Source organism: Cervus elaphus, chromosome X (assembly GCF_910594005.1).
Source record: "Cervus elaphus chromosome X, mCerEla1.1, whole genome shotgun sequence".
Lineage (NCBI taxonomy): Eukaryota > Metazoa > Chordata > Mammalia > Artiodactyla > Cervidae > Cervus > Cervus elaphus.
Window position 1 is genome coordinate 71,949,729 of NC_057848.1, and position 23,258 is coordinate 71,972,986.

At 50.7% G+C, this 23,258-nt stretch overlaps 1 protein-coding gene and 1 pseudogene across 1 annotated transcript; one reads left to right on the forward strand and one right to left on the reverse strand.

Moving 5' to 3' along the window:
- The window catches only part of LOC122688978, a 735,084-nt pseudogene extending 714,711 nt beyond the window's left edge, over positions 1-20,373 (reverse strand).
- LOC122688980 (melanoma-associated antigen 10-like) lies at positions 6,751-9,458 on the forward strand. The gene is made up of 3 exons (XM_043895014.1): positions 6,751-6,784; positions 7,759-7,833; positions 8,120-9,458. The coding sequence occupies exon 3, from the start codon at positions 8,179-8,181 to the stop codon at positions 8,965-8,967; it is 789 nt and encodes a 262-aa protein (XP_043750949.1). The 5' UTR covers positions 6,751-6,784; positions 7,759-7,833; positions 8,120-8,178; the 3' UTR covers positions 8,968-9,458.
- Positions 20,374-23,258: the final 2,885 nt, after the last annotated feature.

The following is a 23,258-nucleotide window of genomic DNA, read 5'->3' on the forward strand; positions in this document are numbered from 1 at the left end:
AGGTTTCTTTTATTTTTTAATTAATTAATTAATTAATTTTACTTTACAATATTGTATTGGTTTTGCCATACATTGACTTGAATCCTCCAATTCTGCATTTCCATGATGATACCTGTTATCACCTGAACTTCATTTTTCTCACCTTTAGCTAACCAATGTGTTTTTCCTATTGAAATATTTCTCTTAAGCAGTGTTATTGAACTTATTTCATTATTTACTTTAAACTCTGTCTTTCTTCAAGTAGGTTCCATCCAAGACTCAGAGGGGATAATGGCTCAACAAACCAGTATGTTTTACTCATGGAAATGTTCTCTTAAGCTATGGTAATGAAACTATGTATTTGCTTGGAAACCTGCCTTTCTTCAAGATTCATGTCAATTGTTTTATGGCCCAGGATGACTCACCTTGTGCCAATGCTATCTCAAAATGCATGTTGTGGGTGAGGGGCCTGGTGCCACTCTCTCAGTTTTGAGGCATTCCTTTCTCTAATGAGCAGCTTGCTGATAGGGCTTCCCTGGTGGCTCAGAGGCAAAGCCTCTGCCTGCAATGCAGGAGACCCAGGTTTGAGCCCTGGGTCAGGAAGATCCCCTGGAGACGGAAATGCCAACCCACTCCAGTACTCTTGCCTGGAAGATTCTGTGGGCTACAGTCCATGGGGTTGCAAAGAGCTGGACACGACGGAGCAACTTCACTTTCACTTTTCACTTTTCAATAGGTATATAACTTCTTGCTATAAACTAACAAGGGTGCACTCTTTCTGCCCCCTTCTGATGTCTATGTCAGAAGCTTTCTCCATCTCTTTCATACTTTAATAAAACTTTACTACACAAAAGCTCTGAGCGATCAAGCCTTGGCACTGATCCCGGGTCAAATTCCTCTCCACAGGCCAAGAATCCTGGTGTCGTTCATGGCTCAGAGCGACAACTTTTCAGTACTGGCTCAAAATGAAGCATTTTATGGCATGGTTGCAGTCAGGTCATCAGGCAGTTCGCCTTTTCCCTCTGGGGGCAGTTACAGTATCTGTAAAACTCAGAAATGTGGGACTTCGCTTGTGATCCAGTGATTAGGGATTTGCCTTCCAATGCAGGGGACATGGGTTTGATCCCTGGTCAGGGAAGCGAGATCCCACAAGCTATAGAGCAGCTAAGCCTGCGTGCCACAACTAGAGATCCCACACCCACAACAAAGATCCCATGTGCCACAACAGACACTTGATGCACTAAAATAAATATTTTTCCAAAAAGAGAAAAAAAAGAGGAAAAGGGAAAATGGGGGGGAGAGAGATGAAAAGAAATGAGTCATGAGTTAATAACTGATGAACTTCAGTGATGAGCATGTGAGTTTTATATACTCTTTTCTTTACTTTTGTGTATGCTTGATCAATTACCACAATCAAAAATTTAAAATATAGATTTAAAATGACAAAAGGATGAGTGAACTATAATGTCATCTAGCACAGCAGGAAGTCAGTGGAGAATGTCTAAAGTTGAGAACTACATTAAAAAGTTAATATAGATATAAGCACAGTATTTACAAAGGTTGAGGCAAACTATAAGACAAACTGAACTAGAAACATTGAAAATGAGAAAGGGAGGCTGATGGGAAGGACATGGGACCTTTGATTTGTATTATGTGCCTTTTGTTCTCTGACTTTCATTCCGAGTTGAATTGTGTCTGCCCACAACCAGCTGCCCCAATAAAGATTTGTTGAAGTCCTCATCTCTAATACTTCAACATGTGACCTTATCTGGAAATAGGGTCTTTACAGAGGTAATCAAGGTAAAATCAGGTCAGTAAGGTGGGATGTAATCTAATGTGATTCACGTCCTTGTAAAAAGGGGGAAATTTGCACACTGAAAGCAGGCACATATAGAATGAAAATGTCCACATGAAGATGGAGGATTGGAATGATGCATCAACAAGCCAATGAATAACAAAAATTGCCAGTAAACCACCAGCAGCTGGATGGGGTAAGAAAAGATCCTTCTCTTACTGGTTTTAGAAGGTGCAAAGCTCTGCAAATACCTTGATTTCAGACTTCCTGTTTCCAGAATAGTAAGAGAATACATTTTTGTTGTTCTAAGCCAACTAGTTTGTGGTGCTTAGTCACAGCAACCATAGAAAAGGAATACAACTTAAAAACATTTCAAAATGCAATGAGATTGATGAGCTATGCTGAAGGTAAGCTAAAATAGAAAATTGCATGCACCAATTGGCATAATTCTATTGGTTTTGTTATCATTTTGTTGGGAAGTAGCAGCAACAGGACAAAAGTGAGAGCAAATGCAGGGGGCTCATGAGAGAGCAGTTTAGGTGACAGTGGTTAAGAGTGAGGGCATGAGATAACTGATTTTAGTCAGAATGGGATCCCAAAGTTTAAGATGTTTGAGGTGGAGCAGATCCTGAGAATGAAAAGTCTAGAATGTGGCCGTGCAGGTGGGGAGCTGAGGTGCAGAGAAGAGAGATCGTCAGAGGCAAGGAAGAAGTCAAGGAGCTATGAGTAGCATGGGCTGCCCAGGTAGACACAAAAGTCAGCCAGGATGATGGCAGGACTCACGATGCCAAGGTCACCAGTGAGCCAGGTGCCTGAGTATTCGATGAATGAAGGAGGACCAATAAGTGCTGTGTAACCACAATCTCGGTGGCTGTATCTCATAGTTTCTTTGGGTCAGATGTCTGGGTGCAGCTTAACTGGGTCTTCTGCTCAGGGTTCCACAAAGCTGCAGTTGATGTGCTAGCCAGGGCTATGTTCTCATCTGAGGCCCTGGGTTCTCTTCCAACTTAGTCACATTGTTGACAGAGTTCAGTTTCTTGGGGTATAGGACCGAGGTCCCTGTTTTCTTGCTGGCCATCAGCCAAGGATCACTCTCAGCTCCTAGAGACCCCTTACAGTTCCTTGCCACATGGCCCTCTTACAGGTTCTCTCACATGGTAGTCTACTTCATCAAAGGCCAGCAGGGGGATCTCTCTACCTGCAGAGAAAGCCTGGCCCTTTTTTGTAAGGTTCACCTGATGAGGTCAGAATCACCCAGGGTAATCTCCCATTTGATTAAGTGAAAGTCATCTGATTAGGGACCTTAATTATATCTGCAAAAATTCCTTCACCTTCCCCACACACTATTGTTGACAAACAAGTAGTTCATTCTGCCCATGCAATGTCAAGGAGAAGGGATTATACATGGACATATATACTGGAGGTAGAAAACTTGGAGGCCATACAGAATTCGACCTACAACAAACAAGAGCTATCTGGAACCTTGACTCCACCAGAGAATAGACATTTTAATTCCACATTTCTCCAGTTACTTCTTACTAACAACTAGTTATTGCTACCCAGCAACTTGTGATTTTCTCCTCCTAGCAGGCTGTCACCTAAATACTGTGAGGCTTAGTTTCATGGTATCTGGAGAAAAAGAGAATCTGGCCCCTGTCCTTGGCCACTGTACATGCCAGCATCCACTGTATTGTAATGTAGCAGTACATCCCATGTGGCCCTCAAAGACAGCACATCTTCATGCTGGCTTCAATGAGGTGTCATCATCCCAGCCGGGTTCCTAGCTACACCGTCCACAGCAACATCCTTTGGAGGGTGGCTTTTTCTTTCTCTGCCACAAGCACAACTTCTTCTTGAGGGCACAGGTAAATTCAGCTGTTTTCCTATTCTACGTTAGTGCCACAGGAAGCACAGGGGGCTGTCTCTGGCAATTCCACAGCAGAGCCGTGCTCATGGGAGGGGAGTTCTAAGACTGAGCACTGCTCAGGGTACAGTCCAGTGAGGGACCACAAGTTCCTCTGACCTGGGATTTCTATCATCCTCCCACCAATGACCCTAACTCCTGGGGTGAGGGCATAACACATGGGTCTGTTGGTCAACATCCCCAAATATCCTGCCACAGCAGAAGGATGAGGATTCAGGGAGAATTCAAGGCTTGTTTCAACCCGATCTGGGATCCTCAGATGGGCACTCCTTCAAGTCACCCTCTGCCCCTTCCATTCACTGCTGTATGCACAAGGCTGGCACAATTTGTTGGATTTCGAGGAATCACTGGGATGAGCAGCACAATCAGAAGTACTTGAGTGAGAAGGCAGAGCAGCCCAGGTTGTGCTCAGCGTGCTGCCAGTGAGGGCTCTCACCCTGCCTAGAGCAGCAGGCAGCACCCTTGTCTCTGGGCATGTGAACTGAATCTGAGGAGCCTGATGTGGACTGCAATTGCTACCACATGTGCTGGGCACCGAGGGCCCCGTTTTAGCATATCCTGTCTCAGGATATGCTAGACGGGTCTCTCACTGCCTGGGGAGTGGCTGGTGCACGGATCTGGATCTGGGGTGCCAGGAGGTGGATGATACAGCAGGACTATCCTGCTTTCTGCAGCTCCCCAGGTGGCATTAGTGGTGAAGAACCCACCTGCCAATGCAGGAGACATGAGAGACACAGGTTTGATCCCTGGGTCAGGAAGATCCCCTGTAATAGGAAATGGCAACTCACTCCAGTATTCCTGCCTGAAGAATCCCTTGGACAGAGGAAACTGGTGGGCTACAGTCCATGGGGTCACAAAGTGTCAGACAGGACTGTAGCAACTTAACGCACACACACAGCTTGATTTCTAGCTGGGGACTCCTGGAGGGAGTGAAAGTGAATTGAATTATAACCAGAACCTGATACTATTGAAGTAAAACCCAGTGGAACATGAGGGTGCAGAAGAAGGACTGGGCATCACTGCATCCTTGACATTTGCTGAGCTTCGGGCTTCCCTGGTGAATTGATGCTTTTGAACTGTGGTGTTGGAGAAGACTCTTGAGAGTCCCTTGGACTGCAAGGAGATACAACCAGTCCATCCTAAAGGAAATCAACCCCGAATTTTCGTTGGAAGGACTGATGCTGAAGTTGAAGCTCCAATACTTTGGCCACCTGATGCGAAGAGCCAACTCATTGGAAAAGACTCTGATGCTGGGAGCAATTGAATGCAGGGGGAGAAGGGGACGACAGAGCACAAGATGGTTGGATGGCACCACAAACTCAATGGACATAAGTTTGATCAATCTCTGGTAAATAGTGAAGGACAGGGAAGCCTGGCACGCTGCAGTCCATGAAGTTGCAAAGAGTTGGACACGATTCAGTGAATGAACAACAACCAACAGGTAATATTATCTAATCATCAAACCAAGGGTTCCCCTAAATCACCTGCCACTACTCATCCTCTTCACCTAAAACCAAATATTTTATACAAAATGTTTTCCAAGTATGGTGACTGCCGAGGGGCCCACATGGGAAGATGTGTGGTTCCTCATGCTCCCCCATGGTCATGGGACAGCAGGCCCCCATCCAGCATCTGTCCTAGGACTGCAGCCTTCTCTCAAGTGTTAAGGAGGTTCCCTCCTGAATGAGGATGAGGGGATCCAGTCACCCTGGAACAGAGGTTCTCATAGAATACAACTCCACTCCTACTGGGACTCCTGGGGACCCCGGTCCGGGCTGTCAGGCTGAGCCCCTCCCCCACCACCTCCTCAGTGACTCGGGGAGTCAGAGTCTTGGTCTGAGGGCACAATTTCATATGGACAGAGGGAGGGGCCCACATCCTGAAGAGACTCGAGGTGAGGACAGAGGGTCCCCAAGGGATGCATGTGTGGCCCTCCGGACAGCCGTGGGGGACCATGGGATGTGGCGTCCAGATATGACGTCACTGACCCTGCTGAGGGGGAGAAGTGACGGCCTGGGTCACAGAGCTTGCGTTCAGGTTAGCAGACTGAAGGAGCCTAGCTGTGCTGGGAGTCAAGGTGGAATCCTGACGGGGGCGCTGGGACCCCAGGACATACAGGTTGTCACTGCTTTTATCCCTGGGAGACCCCGACAGGCTTGTGGGAAGGAGCCCTCACTCCTGCTTTCCTCTCAGGGGTCCTGGCTTGGGGAGATGCTGGCTCTAAGGCGAGCAAAGATGGCAGCTGAGGGCGGTGCCTAGGTGAGCTGGGAGTCAAGGTGACAAAGAGAAAGAGGGTTGAGGAACCCCTGCGGGATCATTTCAGCTCTGGGAAGCCCTGGGCTTGGAGCCCTGATGTCATATCCACAGTCGCCTCCCGGGGTCTCAGGGCAGTGAAGCTGTTGATGTGAGGGTCCTGCTTTGGGTCAACATAGGGACATCCCTGGACCTGCCAGGGCTCAAGATGAGGACCTCGAGGGAGGACACAGCGAACCCCACAGGTCCTGGCACCTGCTGTCAGCCCGGGGAGACCCTGGTGGCGGCATGAGCACCGGGTCGCAGAGACACTGGAGACTTGATCTAAGAAGAGGGGCCTCGGAGGGTGAGGGGCCTCAGAGGGTGAAGGGGAGGATCTTAGGTTCTGAAAGAGTCTGGGTGAGGACCCTGAGGGAGGACTGCGGGGACTCTGGCCCTGGGGTAGGATGAGCCCAACATACATGATCTCACTTCCTGATATCTGGGTCTCAGCCTGGGGTCCTGAAACAGGGGGCAGACTTCCTGATATCCGGGTCTCAGCCTGGGGACTTCGCATATGGCAGGTGGACTCAGGTGCACCAATTCCCAGGTCCCGTGGTGAGTCAAGTTGAGGACACTGAGGGAGGACTAGGGTACCGTGGACCGCAATCAGAGGAGACCGCAGAGAAGCCCGTCTCTGTCATCAGTCCAGGGTGACCCTGGGGTAGAATGAGTGAAACAGGCATGGTCTAACTTCCTGACATCTGGGTCTTGGAGAGACTGGGGCCCTGGTATAAGGGGCCGGGTCTTCAGTTGGGGAGAGGGGAGAATCCAAGATCCTGACTGGAGGCAAAGTGAGGTGCACGAAGGAGGAATGAGGGGTCCCTGCGTGAGGACTGACGGAACCCCACAGATCCCCGCCCCTGTAGTTGGCCCTGGGAGCCCTTGGGGTGAGAAGCGCACACTAAGTCTGTCTGACTTTCTGACATGCGGTTATCAGAGAGACTGGAGACTTGGTGTGAGGAGCCGGGCCTCAGGTAGGGAGAGGACAGAGCCCAGGTCCTACCGGGAGTCAAGGTGAGGACACTGAGGGAGGAGGGGAGCCCGACCCCAGAACAGAGGGCACCCTGGTAGTCCCCGGGCGGGATGATCATGTGCAGAATTTCCTGACATCCGGGTCTCAGAGAGCCTGGGGACCTGGTGAAAGTGGCGGGGTTTCAACATGGCGGACGGAACAATCGTGGGTCCTGACTAGAGCCTAGGCTCCATGCGAGGAAGGACTGAGGCTGTTAGACCCCAAGGCAGGGAGGGATCCTTGCTCTTGTGGGGGAGGGGGTTGCTGCTTGGAGGGCCCAGAGCGAGGTGAGCAGTTTATTATTAATTTGGGGCATTAAGGTGAGGTGTTCTGGTAGAGGGTGGAGGCTTCAGGTCTGCAGAGGCTGGATTCCCTGAACCCCGAGGGGGTACCGAGCAGACGCCCGCCCCTCTGTTCAGTGCTGGGAGGCCAGGTAGGATGTGAGGAGAGGTGAGGACGGAGCATCTCCCCGGCCCAGGACACGCCGGAGGCCCTAGGCAGGTGCTGCCACATATGGGGCCCCTCAGCACTTTCTGTCCAGACGTGGCTCTTGTTCTGAGTTTCCCTGCAGGCACCCAAAGGTGGAAGGTCCAGGCCATTCCAGTGGAAAAGTGAGCACTAGACATTAGCCCCGTTTGGACTACCCACCCCAGATCTGGGGGGACCTCACAGAGTCAACCCTTCCTACCAGCACAGAAAGCCTAGGTCTGTGCCACAGTCTACCCTCAGGTGCTCCCTCCATTTGTCTCACAGGGGCTCCAGGAACCAGGAGGCGAAGTTGGAGGTCTGAGTGTGTGTCCTGACATCACAGGAGTGCCAGGAGTCAAGGTGAGGTGGGTGTCCTGAGTGTGCACAGGGGCTCCCCATCCCAGAACAGAGGGGACCTCAAAAGGCCCTAATCTCCCCACCTTGTCAGCCCCAGAACCTCGGGCTGTACTGGCTGCACCCTGAGCCAGAATTTCTCTTCCTGCCTTGACAGGGGACTGACCACCGACGAGGAGCTCCCTGTAACACGCAAGAGCAGCCCTCAAGGAAGACCAGTAAGTGGCCTCAGTCATAGCCACCCGTGGCACATTTCAAAACTGAGACCATTTACACTCTCTCTCTTTCCCAGGTCAGGGGTCTCCATTTTCTCCCTGCCACACCCCTAGTGGGCACAAGACCCCAGTCATCATGGTCCCAACGAATGAGCTCTGCACTTCTGAGGAAGACCTTCAGGGCCAAATCCAGGCCCAGGGCCCAGTGGAGGTGCAGCTCCTGGGGGTTGAGGCAGAGGATGCCTCAACCCCTCTGGCCTCCTTCCCTCCAGTCTCATCTTCCTCTGCAGCCGTGGTTGCGGAGATCTTGTTCAAGCGGGCTCTGTATGTGATGACGACTGAATTACTGGAGTTCCTGCTCCTGAAGTATCGCACCAAGGAGCCAATTTTCCAAGCTGAAATGCTGAATACGGTCCTCAGGGATAACCAGGCCAACTTCCCAGTGGTCTTCCGTAAAGCCACACAGTGCCTGCAGCTGGTCTTTGGCCTGGATGTGAAAGAGGTGGACCACAGAGAGCACATCTATGTCACGGTCCCCACCCTGGGCCTCACCCTCAATGAGATGCAGAGGGATGGGCAGAGCATGCCCAAGGCTGGCCTCCTACTGACGGCCCTGAGCATGATTGTCCTAGCAGGGGGCCGGATCCGTGAGGAGAAGATCTGGGGAGTACTCAGCAGGATGGGGATATTTGCTGGGATAGAGCACTGCATCTATGGGGAGCCCAAGGAGCTGCTGACCCAAGTGTGGGTGCAGGTGGGGTACCTGCAGTACCGTCAGGTGCCTTACAGCCACCCTGCTCGTTACGAGTTCCTGTGGGGTCCCCGGGCCTATGCAGAGACCAGCAAGCAGCAAGTCAAGGACTATCTGCGCAGGGTCAATAGAAGGGGTCCCAGGTTCTTCCCACCCCAGTTTGCAGTCATGTGAGGGAGGAGGAAGAGGGGCCCTGAGCCAGAGCAGCAGCCAGGCTCCTTTCAGGCCCACATCCAGCAGCTTGTCCTGGGGATAGGAAGGGAGGCTGATCCTTCCCTCTGTGTTTGAAGAGGGAACATTCAGCCTTCTCAGTCGTGACGGCCTGGGCCATTTCGGGGCACTAGTGTGTAGCATCTTTGACTTCCTGTTCTCTACAATGTCATGGAGACTCACTTCTGTTTCCTTTAGAAAATTTTCAAATGTTATTGCTTTTAATAGGAGGCTTAATGAGCTTCAGTGTCTTAACTATGTCAGTAGCGTTGATCACAGTGTGTTTGTGCTTACCCAGTTCAAGAACAAGAGTTTTGCTGTTTTGTAAAAGTGATTGCAAACACCTTCACTTTATTTTGCGACCCTGAACAAGATTACATGAACTTGGAATATAACTACTTTGGAAATATGATATTACTTAGTAAGAATTAAGAAATAAAATGTATTTGAGGTGAGTTCCTCTATACTTCTTGTCTGTCATTTTATACAGCTAAACTATCTCTGTTCAATTGGATTTTTTTCAAGTTATTATTTAAGAAAGTACAAAAAGCCTGATCTGACTTAATAAGTGCCCGACTCTGGCTCATTTATTCCACAGACCTACATGGAGCCTGTGCTCTGTGGAAGGCCCTGTGTTAGCAGTGGGAACACTAGGAGAAGCAGGACTCCCCAACACCTCGAGTGATGATCTAAGAGCTGCAGTCACATGAGGAAGGTGGAGAGACATCCCCTAGTTCCACAGAACAGGGCAACCAGGGGCAGGGTCCAGGAGGAGCACTTGAGTGTCAGTGCCTGAGCCAGGGTGGTTTGGGGCTTTGGGAAGCGGGGTTCATTCTGTGGGAGGTGATTGTGATGAGGGTGGGTGGTGGCAGCATCCAGAGTTATGCACAGTGTCTTATGAGTGAGAAGAATATCTGAAATGGGACATACACATTAGAAGATCCTCTTCTGTCCTAGATAAATTTCCTGGGGCTGGAAGGGAAGTTACACTATGGTCAGGAACAGTTAGACACCTGTTTATGCTGCTTGATCAAGGTACACCAAAAATTTTCAAAATGGGGAGGGGCGAGTGGACTTTGGTTTGCTGCACAATCTAATCAGTCTTGGAGAATATAATTGAAGACATCTTGTTAAGCACCCCCAAACTTTTGGTAGGATTTTAATGTAGTGTCTTCTTTGAAACTGGTGGTTGTGCGCTTAATCTAAAGGATCAGCTTATCCAGGTGGTCAGGCCCTAAAGCAGTAGATGAGGAGGGGTTATGGAAACCACAGTGGCAAAATCTGTACTGAACTTGAATTCACACACATCAGAATTCTCCTTGGAGGTGAAAAGTGCTGCTTTGTGCATATCCTAGCTAGATTTTATAAAGAAAACTCCTGCTGTCCTTGTCCTCTCATTGCCGCTTGTCTGATACCTGCTCCTCATGAAGCTCATGGCTTTCGGGGAGCCTAAGGGCACCTGTGCAGGTACTTAGCCAAGTTCCATCGTGTGGAGGCAGCCGGGACTCCTGGTGGGGCAGACTGTGTCTGGCATCAGGGGGCAGGGGCACATCCTCAGCCCGCTGAGACTGTGGGCGGGCATCACTGCAGAGGGAAGGGCAGAAAGAGCACTGGAGGGAGCCAGGAGGACCCCTCCCTGACATTCCCAAGAGCCTTAGAAACTAAATCAGATCTTGCATTTGGAAGTGCTGGCACAGAGGGATGACTAGAAACAGTTGGAGATTCAAGGCACCTTTGGCTTTCTCAAAAACTCCTCAACGCATGACGGGAATTGTCTTCATCACAAGCTATACCTACCTGCTGTCGTCTGTTGAGCACCGAATACACTGCAGGGCAGAGGAGAGACTCCACATCTCTTCTCCCTCTGCTTCCTGGAAGCTGTCTGCACGGAACATGGGATCCTAGGTAAACCTCCAACAGTTTGGGAATAAATGCATGATCAATTCACCAGTTCAAATACAAAGACAGAAAAAAAACTTTTCATACAAATAGCAATAGCACGTTGTTTGGGGGAAAAGCATCCCAATTGTGCTGATATCTGGGGTGCTGTGGGAAAGATATTCTGGATGAAGGTGGTGCCACATCCATGGGGCTGAGGTCCCAAGAAGCAGGAAAGGCTCCTGCCTGCCTGACTGATGGAAGCTCTGTCCAGGTGCCATCCGTTCAGGGCCAAGGTGAGGACCTGGGTTCTTCCCAGTGGCACTGATCTCGTGAGTCAGCAGTGAGTGGTTGTGTGAAGCAGCATCTTAATTCCCTGCCCAGGAATTGAACCTGGGTAGCCTGGATGACAGTGAGGAATTCTAGCCAGGAGACTAGCAAGGGCTAGAGGCTGCAAGCTGATTTTTCATGGATCATTGCCTCCAGTGAAAAATGCATTCATCACAGAGGCAGAAACTGTAAATGCAGATACAAAATTTATCATTAGAAACATAGCACAAGTGGGAGATCACATAAAGAAATAGTTTAGTTGAGACAGAAGCAAGGCAGAGATGCACTCCTGGAGAGAAAGACTGTGGATGTCACACCTGGTGAGCAGGAGCACAGTCAAGAGGCAGTAAAGCCATTTATATAAGGCAGTCCTTCTGGAATTTTGTCTTCCTTTAGGCCAATTATCTGGTTTCTTTTTCCACACGTGACCTAACCTGGGACACTCCCCTGTGTTCATACACACACCCCTCAGCCAAGATGGATCTCAAAGTGAAGGTTTATGTGAGGAGCAAGACTCACTATGGTCTGGTATTATCCCTTGACTTTGGCCATACAAGGAGCCTTTTTTCACATGTCTGATGTCTCCCTTGTCCCAAAAGATGGGGGAGTGGAGATCCTTTTATCCTTTACTCAAACAGGGTTTTGCCCCTCTGTCCTTGCCATGACTGTTACCTTTAGGTATTTATAAGAGACAAACACTGGCTATTTACGCTGTCTCTATTGTTTTATTCATTTCAGAGAGCAAACAGGAGGCTGATTGTAAATGCCTCAACTATAGCCAAACTGTCCCTTGTCACAGGGAATACTAGCATTTGTTAAGTATCCAGCCTGGAGCCCACTTCTTTGTGCCCCATGAAATGCAAACAGGAGGCCAGTTGAAAATGTCTAACTTGGAGTCCATTCATCCATACTCCTCTCCCTTACTGTGTGATGCACAAATACTTTCATCATAATAGTAGTGGTAAATGCCTACTAATTCTGTTCTATTTATTCACTGGGACAAGAAGATGATCTGACTTGCCAAAATAACCATAAGGGCACAGAAGCCTTGAGATATAGCTTTGTGATTGAATCCAACACAAATACTTGGAAGTCATACTCCTTGAACTTCGGACAGGGCACAGGGATACCCCCTGCCCATGACTTCAACCTCCAAAGGCTAAGTCTCTGTGTCTAACTTGCATTTCATTCCGTTGTTCACTTCTGGTGCCATTTCAGAGGACAATGGTCATAGTAATTTTCAGAAGGCAGACATCAAAAGGGAAGACCCTGCAGAGATCAACCTAATCAAGGTGAGGGCGTCAGGGTGCTGTATCCTCCCCACATTGATCCCATGAGTCGTCTCTCACAAAGAGCTGTCCCTAGGGAGGCAGCTCCTTCAGTGGAGGGTAATTCCTGAGAAGACTTTTGGTCTGAGTCCTCATCCACCAACACCGGTGGCCCTGGGCAAATGAGTGGGCTAGTGACAAAGAGGAGATCTGGGTGGCAACGCAGCATCCACTATAATCCACCCCTCCCAACACTGACATACACTCCCTTCATCTGGAGAGTTTGCCTGATCTGAGGACAGCTCCTTGAGGATTCTGGTTGGTCTCCTCTCTTCCTAAAGAAGCTCAGAGAGAAAGACTGGACAAATGCTAGGCCCTCACAGTTGCAGCAGCTGCTGCACCACAACTGATGGTCACTCTCTCTTGCCCAAGCTCCATTCTAAATGCCCTGTACTCTCAACCAGGACGTCGGCCATTTCCAGTGGCTTCCCTGGTGAGGTAATAGACTTTGTTCCTCAGGGTTCTAAAGCTCTGGGCCCGATGCCCTTGAATTGGACTTGTCAATTCACCACTGAAATAGGGCAGGAATACAAGACATATCACCTGGCTGTTAGAGATGTTTTCTCGCTGTTCTCCCTGTGCCAGGGTGGCCCACACACTCCTTAGGATCAAGGTCATCTCTGCCTGCTGGGATGGGGACAGTTCTCTGTGTGTGCTGGTCCCTAGCAGGAGGAGCCCAAAGTGCCCAGATGGGAACCACGGCTCATGGGTCAGTAGGACTGTTATTGTGCCTCCTGTAGGAAACTTCTGGCTTTGGGAATAGCCTGTCGTGTGTCACCACAGGCAAGAGGGTAACCAGTAGCCACATGAGGCTGGGTAGTGTGAACTGAAATGGGCTTAGTGTGTCCCAGGGCCTGGCCTTCTACCTTAACATAATGTGAAGTCAAAGGTAAATAGCTGCTGCTGCTAAGTCACTTCAGTCGTGTCCGACTCTGTGCAATCCCATAGACGGCAGCCCACCAAGACTCCACCATCCCTGGGATTCTCCAGGTAAGAACACTGGAGTGGGTTGCCATTTCCTTCTCCAATGCATGAAAGTGAAAAGTGAAAGTGAAGTCACTCAGTCGTGTCCAACTCTTAGCGACCCCATGGACTGCAGCCTACCAGGCTCCTCCGTCCATGGGATTTTCCAGGCAAGAGTACTGGAGTGGGGTGCCATTGCCTTCTCTGATGTAAGTAGCTAGATGTGGCTAATGTGGACAGCCCTGTATGGAACTACAGAACTTACTCTTAAGAACTGGAAGCACAACTTCCCTTGTGAGTCACTGGGAGTGGTGGCAGGTGGGGTCATGAGTCCCTGGGAGTGGTCGTATGGGGAGTCATAGATCTCTGGGAGTGGTTGTAGGTGCGGTCATAAGTTAGTGGAAGTGGTGATCAGTGGGGTCACTCTACCCTCTGGTTCAAGGACCATGCATCTAACCTCGTGGGGAACAAAGGATGACAGATGTGGAGCATGTCCGGTCCCTGGAGGGTGACACCCGGGTGCCACGGGCTCTCATATCCCAGTGTGCTTTGTAGAGGCCATCCCACTGTTCCAGAAGACCAGCAGCTTCTGGATGGTGGGGGCTGAGATAGTGACTTTGGATCCCATGGCCACTTGCCCTCTGAGCCCCCAGTGTGCTGTTAGAGGATCTCTTGGTCTTGGAAGGTTTTGTGAAATACCCTGTGTCAGTCAGTTCTGTTTTCTATGAGCCCTCAAATAGTGGCACCAGACAAGGTGCTGCAAGCAGGAAAGCAAAACCCACATCTAGAATGTGTACCTATCGATTTCAGTAAAGATGAACCTCTCCTCCTTCAAGGATGGAAGTGAGATGTTGTGATCAACTCACCGTTAGTGACTCAATGATCTTCTGGAGGGACGGTGCCACAGAGGGGTCAGCATGACTCTCTGTCCATGGTAGGGCAAACACCTGGTAGGTGCCATAGCTCATCTGGCCTGCTGGTGGCACCTGTGCTTCTGAGCCCAGATGCAGCATCATCCTTGGCCCCATGGCTCCTCCACGCATGAGAGCACTATGCAGCCCTCAGGGACCACTGACAGAGGCTGGGTGCTCTCAATTCTTCAGGCATTGGGTCTTCATCGATATTTCTTGCCTCTTGTATGCTGCATGCTTTTGTGAGTAGTAAGAGGCAATGCAAATATCTTCCCTTTTGGTATCCCTTCCTATAGGTTCGTTGATGTACCCCTTCTCCAAACCTACATGTGGCAATCTACCAAAATTTCTCATTCTAAGTACCTGACCGGCTGTTCAATCCATTTTCCATCATCTTTAAGCCCATGTCTATTCTTGGCTCGGGCCACTTCCTTTATCCATATATAGTGGATCCCTAGAGGCACCATCTGAAGTTGCATCCACTGGGAGGGGATTTCTGCTCACCACTGTCTCTATGGCCATGTGTGGTGGAGGTGGTATTGCAGCAGGAGTTCATTTCCACCTGCAGTTGCAATTCAGCCCACCCACCCCTCATCTACACTCAGCATTTCTACACCCCCAGCAGCTGGTCTGGAACGAACTTCCTGGTCCATTAATCTCCAGGAATAAACTGCAGCAGAGGTGCTTGTGACACATTTGCAGGTCATATTGGGGTTTAGCTCACCTTCTTGTAATCTATGGCCCTGCTTGGGTGTAATCTCCTCAGAGACGCCACTTCTGTTTTGTGGTGAATTACTGTTGCAGTTGCCTCCCTCTGTGGGTCTGACAGAACCTAGCTCATGAGGACCAATGGTTGTGTGCTGTATGCCGAGGAGGTGGCCACGTGTTCCAGCAAAGATAACAAACCTGGCAAAGCAGTTGCTGTCGAGGGAGTGGTGGGCCACAGTCCTCCTTGGGAGCCTATAGGTTTGAGTAGGGTCCAGACTGCTGAGGAGGTATGGTGGGGACCACCTCCCTGCATCCTTTTGGTGTTAAGGGTGTCATTCATGTTCCTCATCTCCCAAACCAGAGGGAATCTTGGTTTGTATTTACTCTCACGGTCAAGGTGCAGGGAGTGCACTTGATTTCCCCCGCTCTGATAGCTTCTATACTAATGGCCTTGCCCAATGGGCCTTGTGCCCATCATCAAGCCCATCTGTTCTAATCACACATCTGGAGGTGGCAGGCAGGAGCTCTCTGGGTCAGATCTAGGCCAAAACTCCGTATGTTCCTGGTGCACACATGCTCCCACTCCTTGGAGACATTGACGGCCTGAGTATCACTGTCCACAGCATCCCATGTCCTTACAATGTTTGCGTCTTTCCTCTCTCGCCCGCTATCAGTCACCAAGGTAAACGATGTGGGTCTCTTTGTGGGACAGATGGGGAACGATGGCTGCATACATCTGTCAGGGTGTTGCAGAGTCTTTACTCCTAAGGATCCCTCCTGCCCGTTGGTCAATGGATTCTGTGTCTGACAATTGACTCAGGTCTGGGAACTGGGAAGACATCATGACTCTTTTGGAGCACTCTCATGCATCCTCCTGCTCACTCATCTTTGTTGTCTATCAGACAGTAAGGAATCTGCCTGCAATGCAGGAGACCTGGGTTTGATCCCTCGGTGGGGAAGATCCTCTGGAGAAGGGAATGGCAACCCACTCCAGTATTCTTGCCTGGAGAATTCCATGGGCAGAGGAGCATGGCGGGCTTCAGTTCATGGGGTCACAAAGAGTCAGACACGACTGAGCTATGAACATTTTCACTCATACTAACTAAGTCACAGATTTGTGGATGGCTCATCTCTCTTGACCCTAAGAACACTGTGTCCTGTTAGCAAGTTCTATACCTCTCTGCAGATCAGAGCCTCTGGCTGCCACATCAGTTTTGCTGCTTTTACAATAATAGAGATCACATTCCTTTTGATATTTAAGTGCCACCTGCTGAATTGAAGGGGATGTGATAAAAAGCTTCCAGGTTTTTTGTTGTTGTTTTTTTTTTTTTGGAATTACAAGAAGCAGTGTCTCTGGAGTTGACACCTGCACATGAATAATGCCAGAATTTTCTGCCCACAGGGGTTGCTGTGGGCACTGTCCTCCTATGGCTTTCCAGGGTCTGACAAACCTAATGTCACTCGGGCACTAGTTGTGAACACACATGAGACAGCTTGGGAATTCCAACCAATCAACCCTGTCGTGACATTAAGAGGATGGTAACTCCTTATTAGGGAAGGGTGAGAGCAACTGGTGAAATTTAACTTTTACTCTTTACACTATTCCAAAGGAAACAGGAAAACTGGTATTACTGAGAGACAATGTGAACTTGCATAGCAAAAATTCTAGCGAACAGACCAAAAATAAATAAATAAATAAATAAAACATATAAGAACCAGTTAATGAGTTCAGCCAGTACGCAGGATATGAGATCAATGTTTAAAAAAAAACGATTACATTTCTGTATAGGAGCAACGAATTGTCCCACAGTGAAATTAAGAGAACAGTTCCATTCATCATAGCATCCAAAGGAAGGAAATACTTCAGAAGAAGACTAATAGACAAAAGATGTGTGTGACTTCCACACTGAAAAGTATAAAACTTTGCTGAGTGGAGTTTACAAACATCTATAAGAGAGAGGGTCTCTCTGTTCATGAGTCAAGATGTGTGATGCTGTCAGACGGTGGTTCCCGCCAGTGTGATGTGTGGATTCTCTTCAGTCCCTCCCCAAATGCCCAGAGACTTTTGTGTAAAAATGGAGAAGCTGATTCAAAAATCACGATGCGAAAGACCCAGAATAGATGCAAAATGTGGTGGGGGGTAGGGGGACGATGGACGACTTACTTGCCCTTTGTGATTTCAAAACCCAGCGTTATGATAGAGGCATCATGACAATACAGTTGTGTTGTAATTGTAGATGTAGAGCTCAATGGGACAGAATTGAGAGTTCATAAATAAGCTCATGTATTTATGGTTCATGGATTATTTTTCAAGGTGCTAAATCCACATGGAAAGGATAAATCCACTTTTCAACAAATGGGGAATCCACCTGCAAAAAATGTGAGTTTACACCACTTCCTCAGAACTTACACAAAAACTAATTCATCTGAGATAATGTTCATGACTTTACCTTTAGACAATATTTTCCCAAATAGAACACTAAAGCCCAATCCGTGAAAGGAAAAAAAAAATCAATACAGTGTAATTAACCAAAAATTAAAACTGTTTTCACATATCTTTGCAATGGAATTCTGGTTAGGAATAAAAATAAAAGAATGACAATTTTTTGGTATAGCATGGATCAAGGAAGTAAGTCATGTGACTCCTTTTCTATGCAGTTTCCAGGAAAGGCAAATCAGTAGAGATGGGAAGAAGAGCAATGGCTGCATGGGAGTGGGCTGGGAAAGGAGCAGTTAAATTAAAAAAAACAAAAAAAAACTAGGAATGTTCAGGCCTGCTCACTGTTCTCTTTACATTCTTTCTTCTCAGGAAAGGGGGAAAAAACAACAACTCATTCTTCTTGCTTTCATTTTCACTGCAACACTACCACCCAGCCTCATCACAATCATCTCCCACAGAAGGAACCCAGCTTCCCAAAGCCCCAAACCAACCTACCTCAGGCACTGAGTGCTCCTTCTGAAGCCCCACCACCTCACATTGTGTTGCCTTGTTGTGTGGGACTAGGGGACATCTCTCCACCTTCCTCATGTGACTGCAGCTCCTAGACCATCGCTCTAGGTGTGGGGGTGTTCTGCTTCTCCTACTGTCCCCACTGCTAACACGGCCTTCCACAGAGCAGAGGCTCCATGAGACTCTGGGAGAGAATAAGCCAGTGAGCAAGGTACTTAATGACTCAGACAGATTTTGCCCTAATTTCTTTAATAACTAATGCAAATCCAACTAAACATAGATATTTTAGTTTTATAGATTAACTGATGACAAAAGGTTTTAGAATTAACTTTTATTTTTTATTCTCTATTTCCTTTTATTTATTCCCTATGCCCAGTGGTTTTGGGGAGCTTAGTTCCCCAACCATGGATTGAACCTGGGACCCAGCAGTGAAAGTGCTGAGTCCTAACCACTGCACTGTCAGAGAATTCCCAATTTCTCTATTTCTTGACTCCATCAATTTTATTGTTCTTTCCCATTTCCAAGAAAATTCCTATTCCAATGAAATGTTAGCTTCTTCAGGGTCACAAAATAAAATAGGAGAGTTCCCAGGCTGTTTTACAAAAGAGCAAAACTCCTATCCTTAAACTAGGTAAGTATCATAAGTATCAATACATGTGTGATCACTGTCATTCACAAAGTTAGATATTGAAGTTTATTTAGCCTTCAGCTGAAAAAAAAGCAACATATGAAAAATTCCTAAAGAAAACAGAGATGAATCTCCATGTCACTGTGGAAAGAAGCAATCCAAAGATGCCACGCATTGTGTACCCCAACTGGCCCATGCCCTCACTACTGAGAAGGCTGACTGCTCCCTCTTCAATCACGAGGGAAGGATCAGCCTCCCTTCCTGCCCCCAGGACACGCTGTTGGATGTGGGACTGGAAACAGCCTGGCTGCTGCTCTGGCTCAGGGCCCCTCTTCCTCCTCCCTCTCAGCCTCTGCAGATGGTAGTGGGAAGGACCTGGAAGCCCCTTGACTGCTTTTGAACAGATGCTCTAGGATGTGCCACTCGCTGATCTCCACATAGGCCTGGGGACCCCACAGGAACTCGTAGCGAGCAGGGTCACTGTGGGGCACCTACTGATATTCCAGGTACCCCTCCTGAACCCACTTGGGTCAGCACTCCCTGGGCTTCCCACAGATGTAGTGCTCCCTCCCAGCATATACGCCCTTGTTTTTCAGGGTTTCCCAGATCTCTTCCTCATGGGCACAGTGGCCCTCCAGGAGGATCATGCCTAGAACCACCACCAGGAGGCTGGCCTTGGGCACGCTGTGACCATAGCTCACTAGCATGTAGGTGTGCTTCGTGTGGTCCACCTCCCTGACATCCATGCTGAAAACCAGCTGCAGGCACTCCAGGGCTTGGCAGAAGGCCTCAGGGAAGTGGTGCCCGTCCTCTCTGAAATCCATGTTCAGGATTTCATCCTTCGTGGTTGGCTCCTTGGTGTGATACTTGAGGAGCAGGAAGTGTACCAGCTCCACCACCAGCAGATGCAGTGGGTCTAGGTGCGTCGACTTGGCACCTTCTTGGTCCCACTGGGTGCTCTCGGCCCCTCATAGTCTTGGCTGCTGGAGGCCTCTTCTTTGGATTGGTTCCATGGAGTGGCAGCCATGGCAGGGGGGAGAGAAAGGCACCTTGAGGGCTTGAGGTGGTGGGGGGATGGGTGCTTCAGCATTAGCCAGCTCCAGCTCCTCCAGGGTGCCGAGGAACAGGACAGAGGAGGAGGGGGAAACGTATGCAACCTCCTCCTCCTCTTCCTTCACCTCCACCTCCTCCTCCTCCTCCCCCTGAATAAACTGTGCCTCCACTGGGCTGTCAGCCTCCCTTGGGTCCTGAAGGTTGGCCTCACTCTCCTCATGGAGCTCGCTCATCCCAGGCATGATGACTGGGATCAAACCACAGACAGAAGTGAGGCAGGGGGACAGATGGGGACCACGGGCCTGCGGGAGAGAGGGGATTTGAGCCACCTCGGCTGAGAAACCCACCCTGGTTGGTCTGACACAGGCCATTGACAGGTCTCCTCTTGAGGGGTGTTCTTGGGCCTCACAGGGACGCTCCTCCTGGGCAGGCTGTCTTCTGCTAACCTGAAGGAGGGTGTGAGGTGGCTCCCAAGGGTGCAGTCAGCACAGCCCGAGATTCCAGGGCTGATGCGCTAGGGGGAATTGGGCCTTGTGGGGTCCCGTCTGTTCTGGGATGGGGAGCCCCTGATGCACACTCAGGGAACCCACCTCACCTAGACTCCTGGCACTGCCTGGACCTCCTTTGCTCTGCAACCTGCAGACACGAGCTTCAGACCTGTGCTTTCATCTCTGGGTTCTTGGAGCCCCTGTGAGAGGAAACAAGGGGGCACCTTGGCTTGTAGACTGTGGCATGGCGCTGAGCCCCTCGGTGCTGACAGGAGGACTGGGCTATACTCAGCAAGGTTCCCCCTGTCCTGAGGTGAGTGGTCCCCCCTGTGCTCACAAAGGGCCCTCCACTTCCTCCTGGCAGGGTCTGGGCCCTCCCGTCTGTTGTCCTGAGGCAAAATTCTCAAGACACATTCCCTGTACTGAAAGGAAGAAAGAGAGGGGCCTTGAATACTGGTCATGCCTGCCCAGGGGCTAACAGGGCTCACAAGGGACAACAAGGGGTGGCCAAACTCTACGGAGTCCCTCTGTGCTGGGACGATGGGCAGTCGCCTCAGTCTCCACCTTGACACCCTGGAAGGCCTAGGGCAGTGCCCTCTGTTGACTGTGACCCATCTCCTTAAGCAACGGCCTTAACATTCATGACAACGGAAATGAGAGCACCAATGCACCCACCTCTTCTGGGCCACCCCAGGGTGACCAAAGGGGCAAGGCAGGCTGGGCTCCAAGTACTGTGTGTGAGGAGGGGTCTCCCCAGTGCTCCCCCTGACCTCTGTGAGGGCCTGAAGCCAGACCCTCAGAGGAAGGCCCCCTGGCCTTGACCAACCATCTGGCTGAGGAGGTGGACCTCAGGGCTCTGATGGTTTCTAGGGCTGGCAGGAGGGATCTCTGTGGCCCCTTCTTTGTGGTGGGAGTTGGGGTTCCCCACTCCTCCACAGGGTCCTCACCTTGACTCCTGGTGACTCTGTGACTCCTTCTGCTGCTGAGCAGACATGCTCCCCAGATGGCCGCCCTGGCGCAGTCCTCCCCCTCTGGGTCCGCCTCCACAGCAGGCACTCCTCTAACCCCACCACGCAGGGTCCCCGCTGTCGTGGGGGAGGCTGCCTCCTCAGTCTGTCCTCAGGACCTTCGCTCTGATTGCCATGCAGCCTGATCTGACCCATGCTGACTGAATCCCCCCAAAGCCTTAGGCCTCCAGAGCCCCCCGCCCCCCGTCACTGAGCTCCCCCCGAAGCACCTTGACAGGAAGAGTGCATCACCCTGGTCTCCATGCTGGGCTCTCGTGGCGGTACAGTGGACCACCCTGCAGGTGGGTTCCCTTCTTTCTGAGCAGGGGACCTAGCAGTCCACCCAAATGATAGCCTCAGGCCTTTCCTGCCCAGGCTCACCCTGGGGCCCCTCGGAACTCAGCCCTATCCCCGCGAACCCTGAGGTGCTGCAGTTGGGAGGGGGATGTTTCCTAGGGACCTTCCTAGGTGACCTCCTCCGGGTCCTCCCTCACTGTCTGATGGAGCCCGGGCCCCTCCCTCTGCCCACCTGCAGCCTCCTGACCCCCTGACCCAGACCTTCAGCTGGTCTAAATGGAGAGGCTGCCCTCAGGGGGCAGCACCTGGAGCCACACGGGCTCCAGGGTGACAGCAGAGATGGAGAGGGGAACGCTGGGTTCTGGGGTCCAGGGCCCGACTCACCCTCAGGGTCTCCACCTAACGTCCCTGCAGGTCCTGGGTGGCCCGTCTTCATGCAGATAGCCCAATCCTCACACCAGGACCCCAGCCTCTCTAAGACCCAGATGCAGAAGTTGGGACATACAACATTTGCTCCTCTCACCTGTGGGTCTCCCAGGCCTGGAGGCAGGGGCGGGCTTGTTGGGGTCACCTCTGTTCTGGGACCCGGAGCCCCCTAAATCCTCCCTCAGCATCTTCACTTTCACTTTTGGTCCCATGTAACCCTCCCCTCTGCCCACCTGAGTGCCCACCCCTATCCCAGGCTCCCAGTCTCTCTGGGACCCAGATGAGGAAGTCAGCACAGGCTGCTTATCTCACCCTGAGGCCTCCCACAGCTGAGGGCAGGGCCAGTTTCTCTGGGACACTCCACCCTCACCCACATTCTGGAGTCCAGGGTCCCCTCAGTGCACCCTCAGGGTCCTCACTTTCTCTCCCAGTAGTTCCTAGGCTTCTCATCTGCCCACCTGAGCCCCCACTCCCACCGCCATTGCACCAAGTCCCAGTCTGGCTGAGACTTAATGCGAATGTCAGGACACCCTGCCACGTGCTCATCCGCCTGGGGCCTCCCAGGCCTGACAGCAAGAGTGGACTTCTCTGGACACCCAACTTTCCTACTGCCCCACTTTTCAGGGCTCCAAGAGCCCTACACTCCTCCCTCTGCTCCTCATGTTGGCTCCCTTCAGGACCTTGGCTCTTCCCTCTGCCCACTTGAATTTTCTGCCCTGAGACCCAGGCCCTCCCCCTCCGGTCCCCATTCCAACAAGCCCACTCAGGGTCTCCCAGGGAGGACGCAGATCCTGTGGGGCTGTTAGTCCTCTCTCAGGCTCCTCCCCTGACCCCGCATAGGGCCAGCTTCCTCTCTGTCGGACTGGACCCTCCTCCCAGACCCAGGCCCGCACTTTCTCAGACCTCTGAGGCAGACAGAAGTCGGGTGACATCACATTGGGATCCATGGCTTAGGGACTCCCAGGGCTGAGCTGGGAGTGGAGCTGGATTCTCTGGACCCCCTGGGAAGATGCCCCCTCCCCAGAACCCACTCCTGAGGGTCCTCACTTGGGAGTCCTTGAGGAAATGCTGCTGCAATGGACTCCCTCCGGGTCAGGTCTGCGCCTCTGTCCAGCTGCACCCTGAGCACAGAGTGACTCTGCATCCCAGACTGGAAGCTGGGTGGGGCCACAGCACCCCTGACTGCGGAGGAGGGTCCCAGAGGAAGCACACCTTCCAGTGTTGCCTCTCTGCCTGCAGCCAGACTTAGTTTGTTCTAAGATTCCTTCTCTGTATGGAAGAGGTTGAG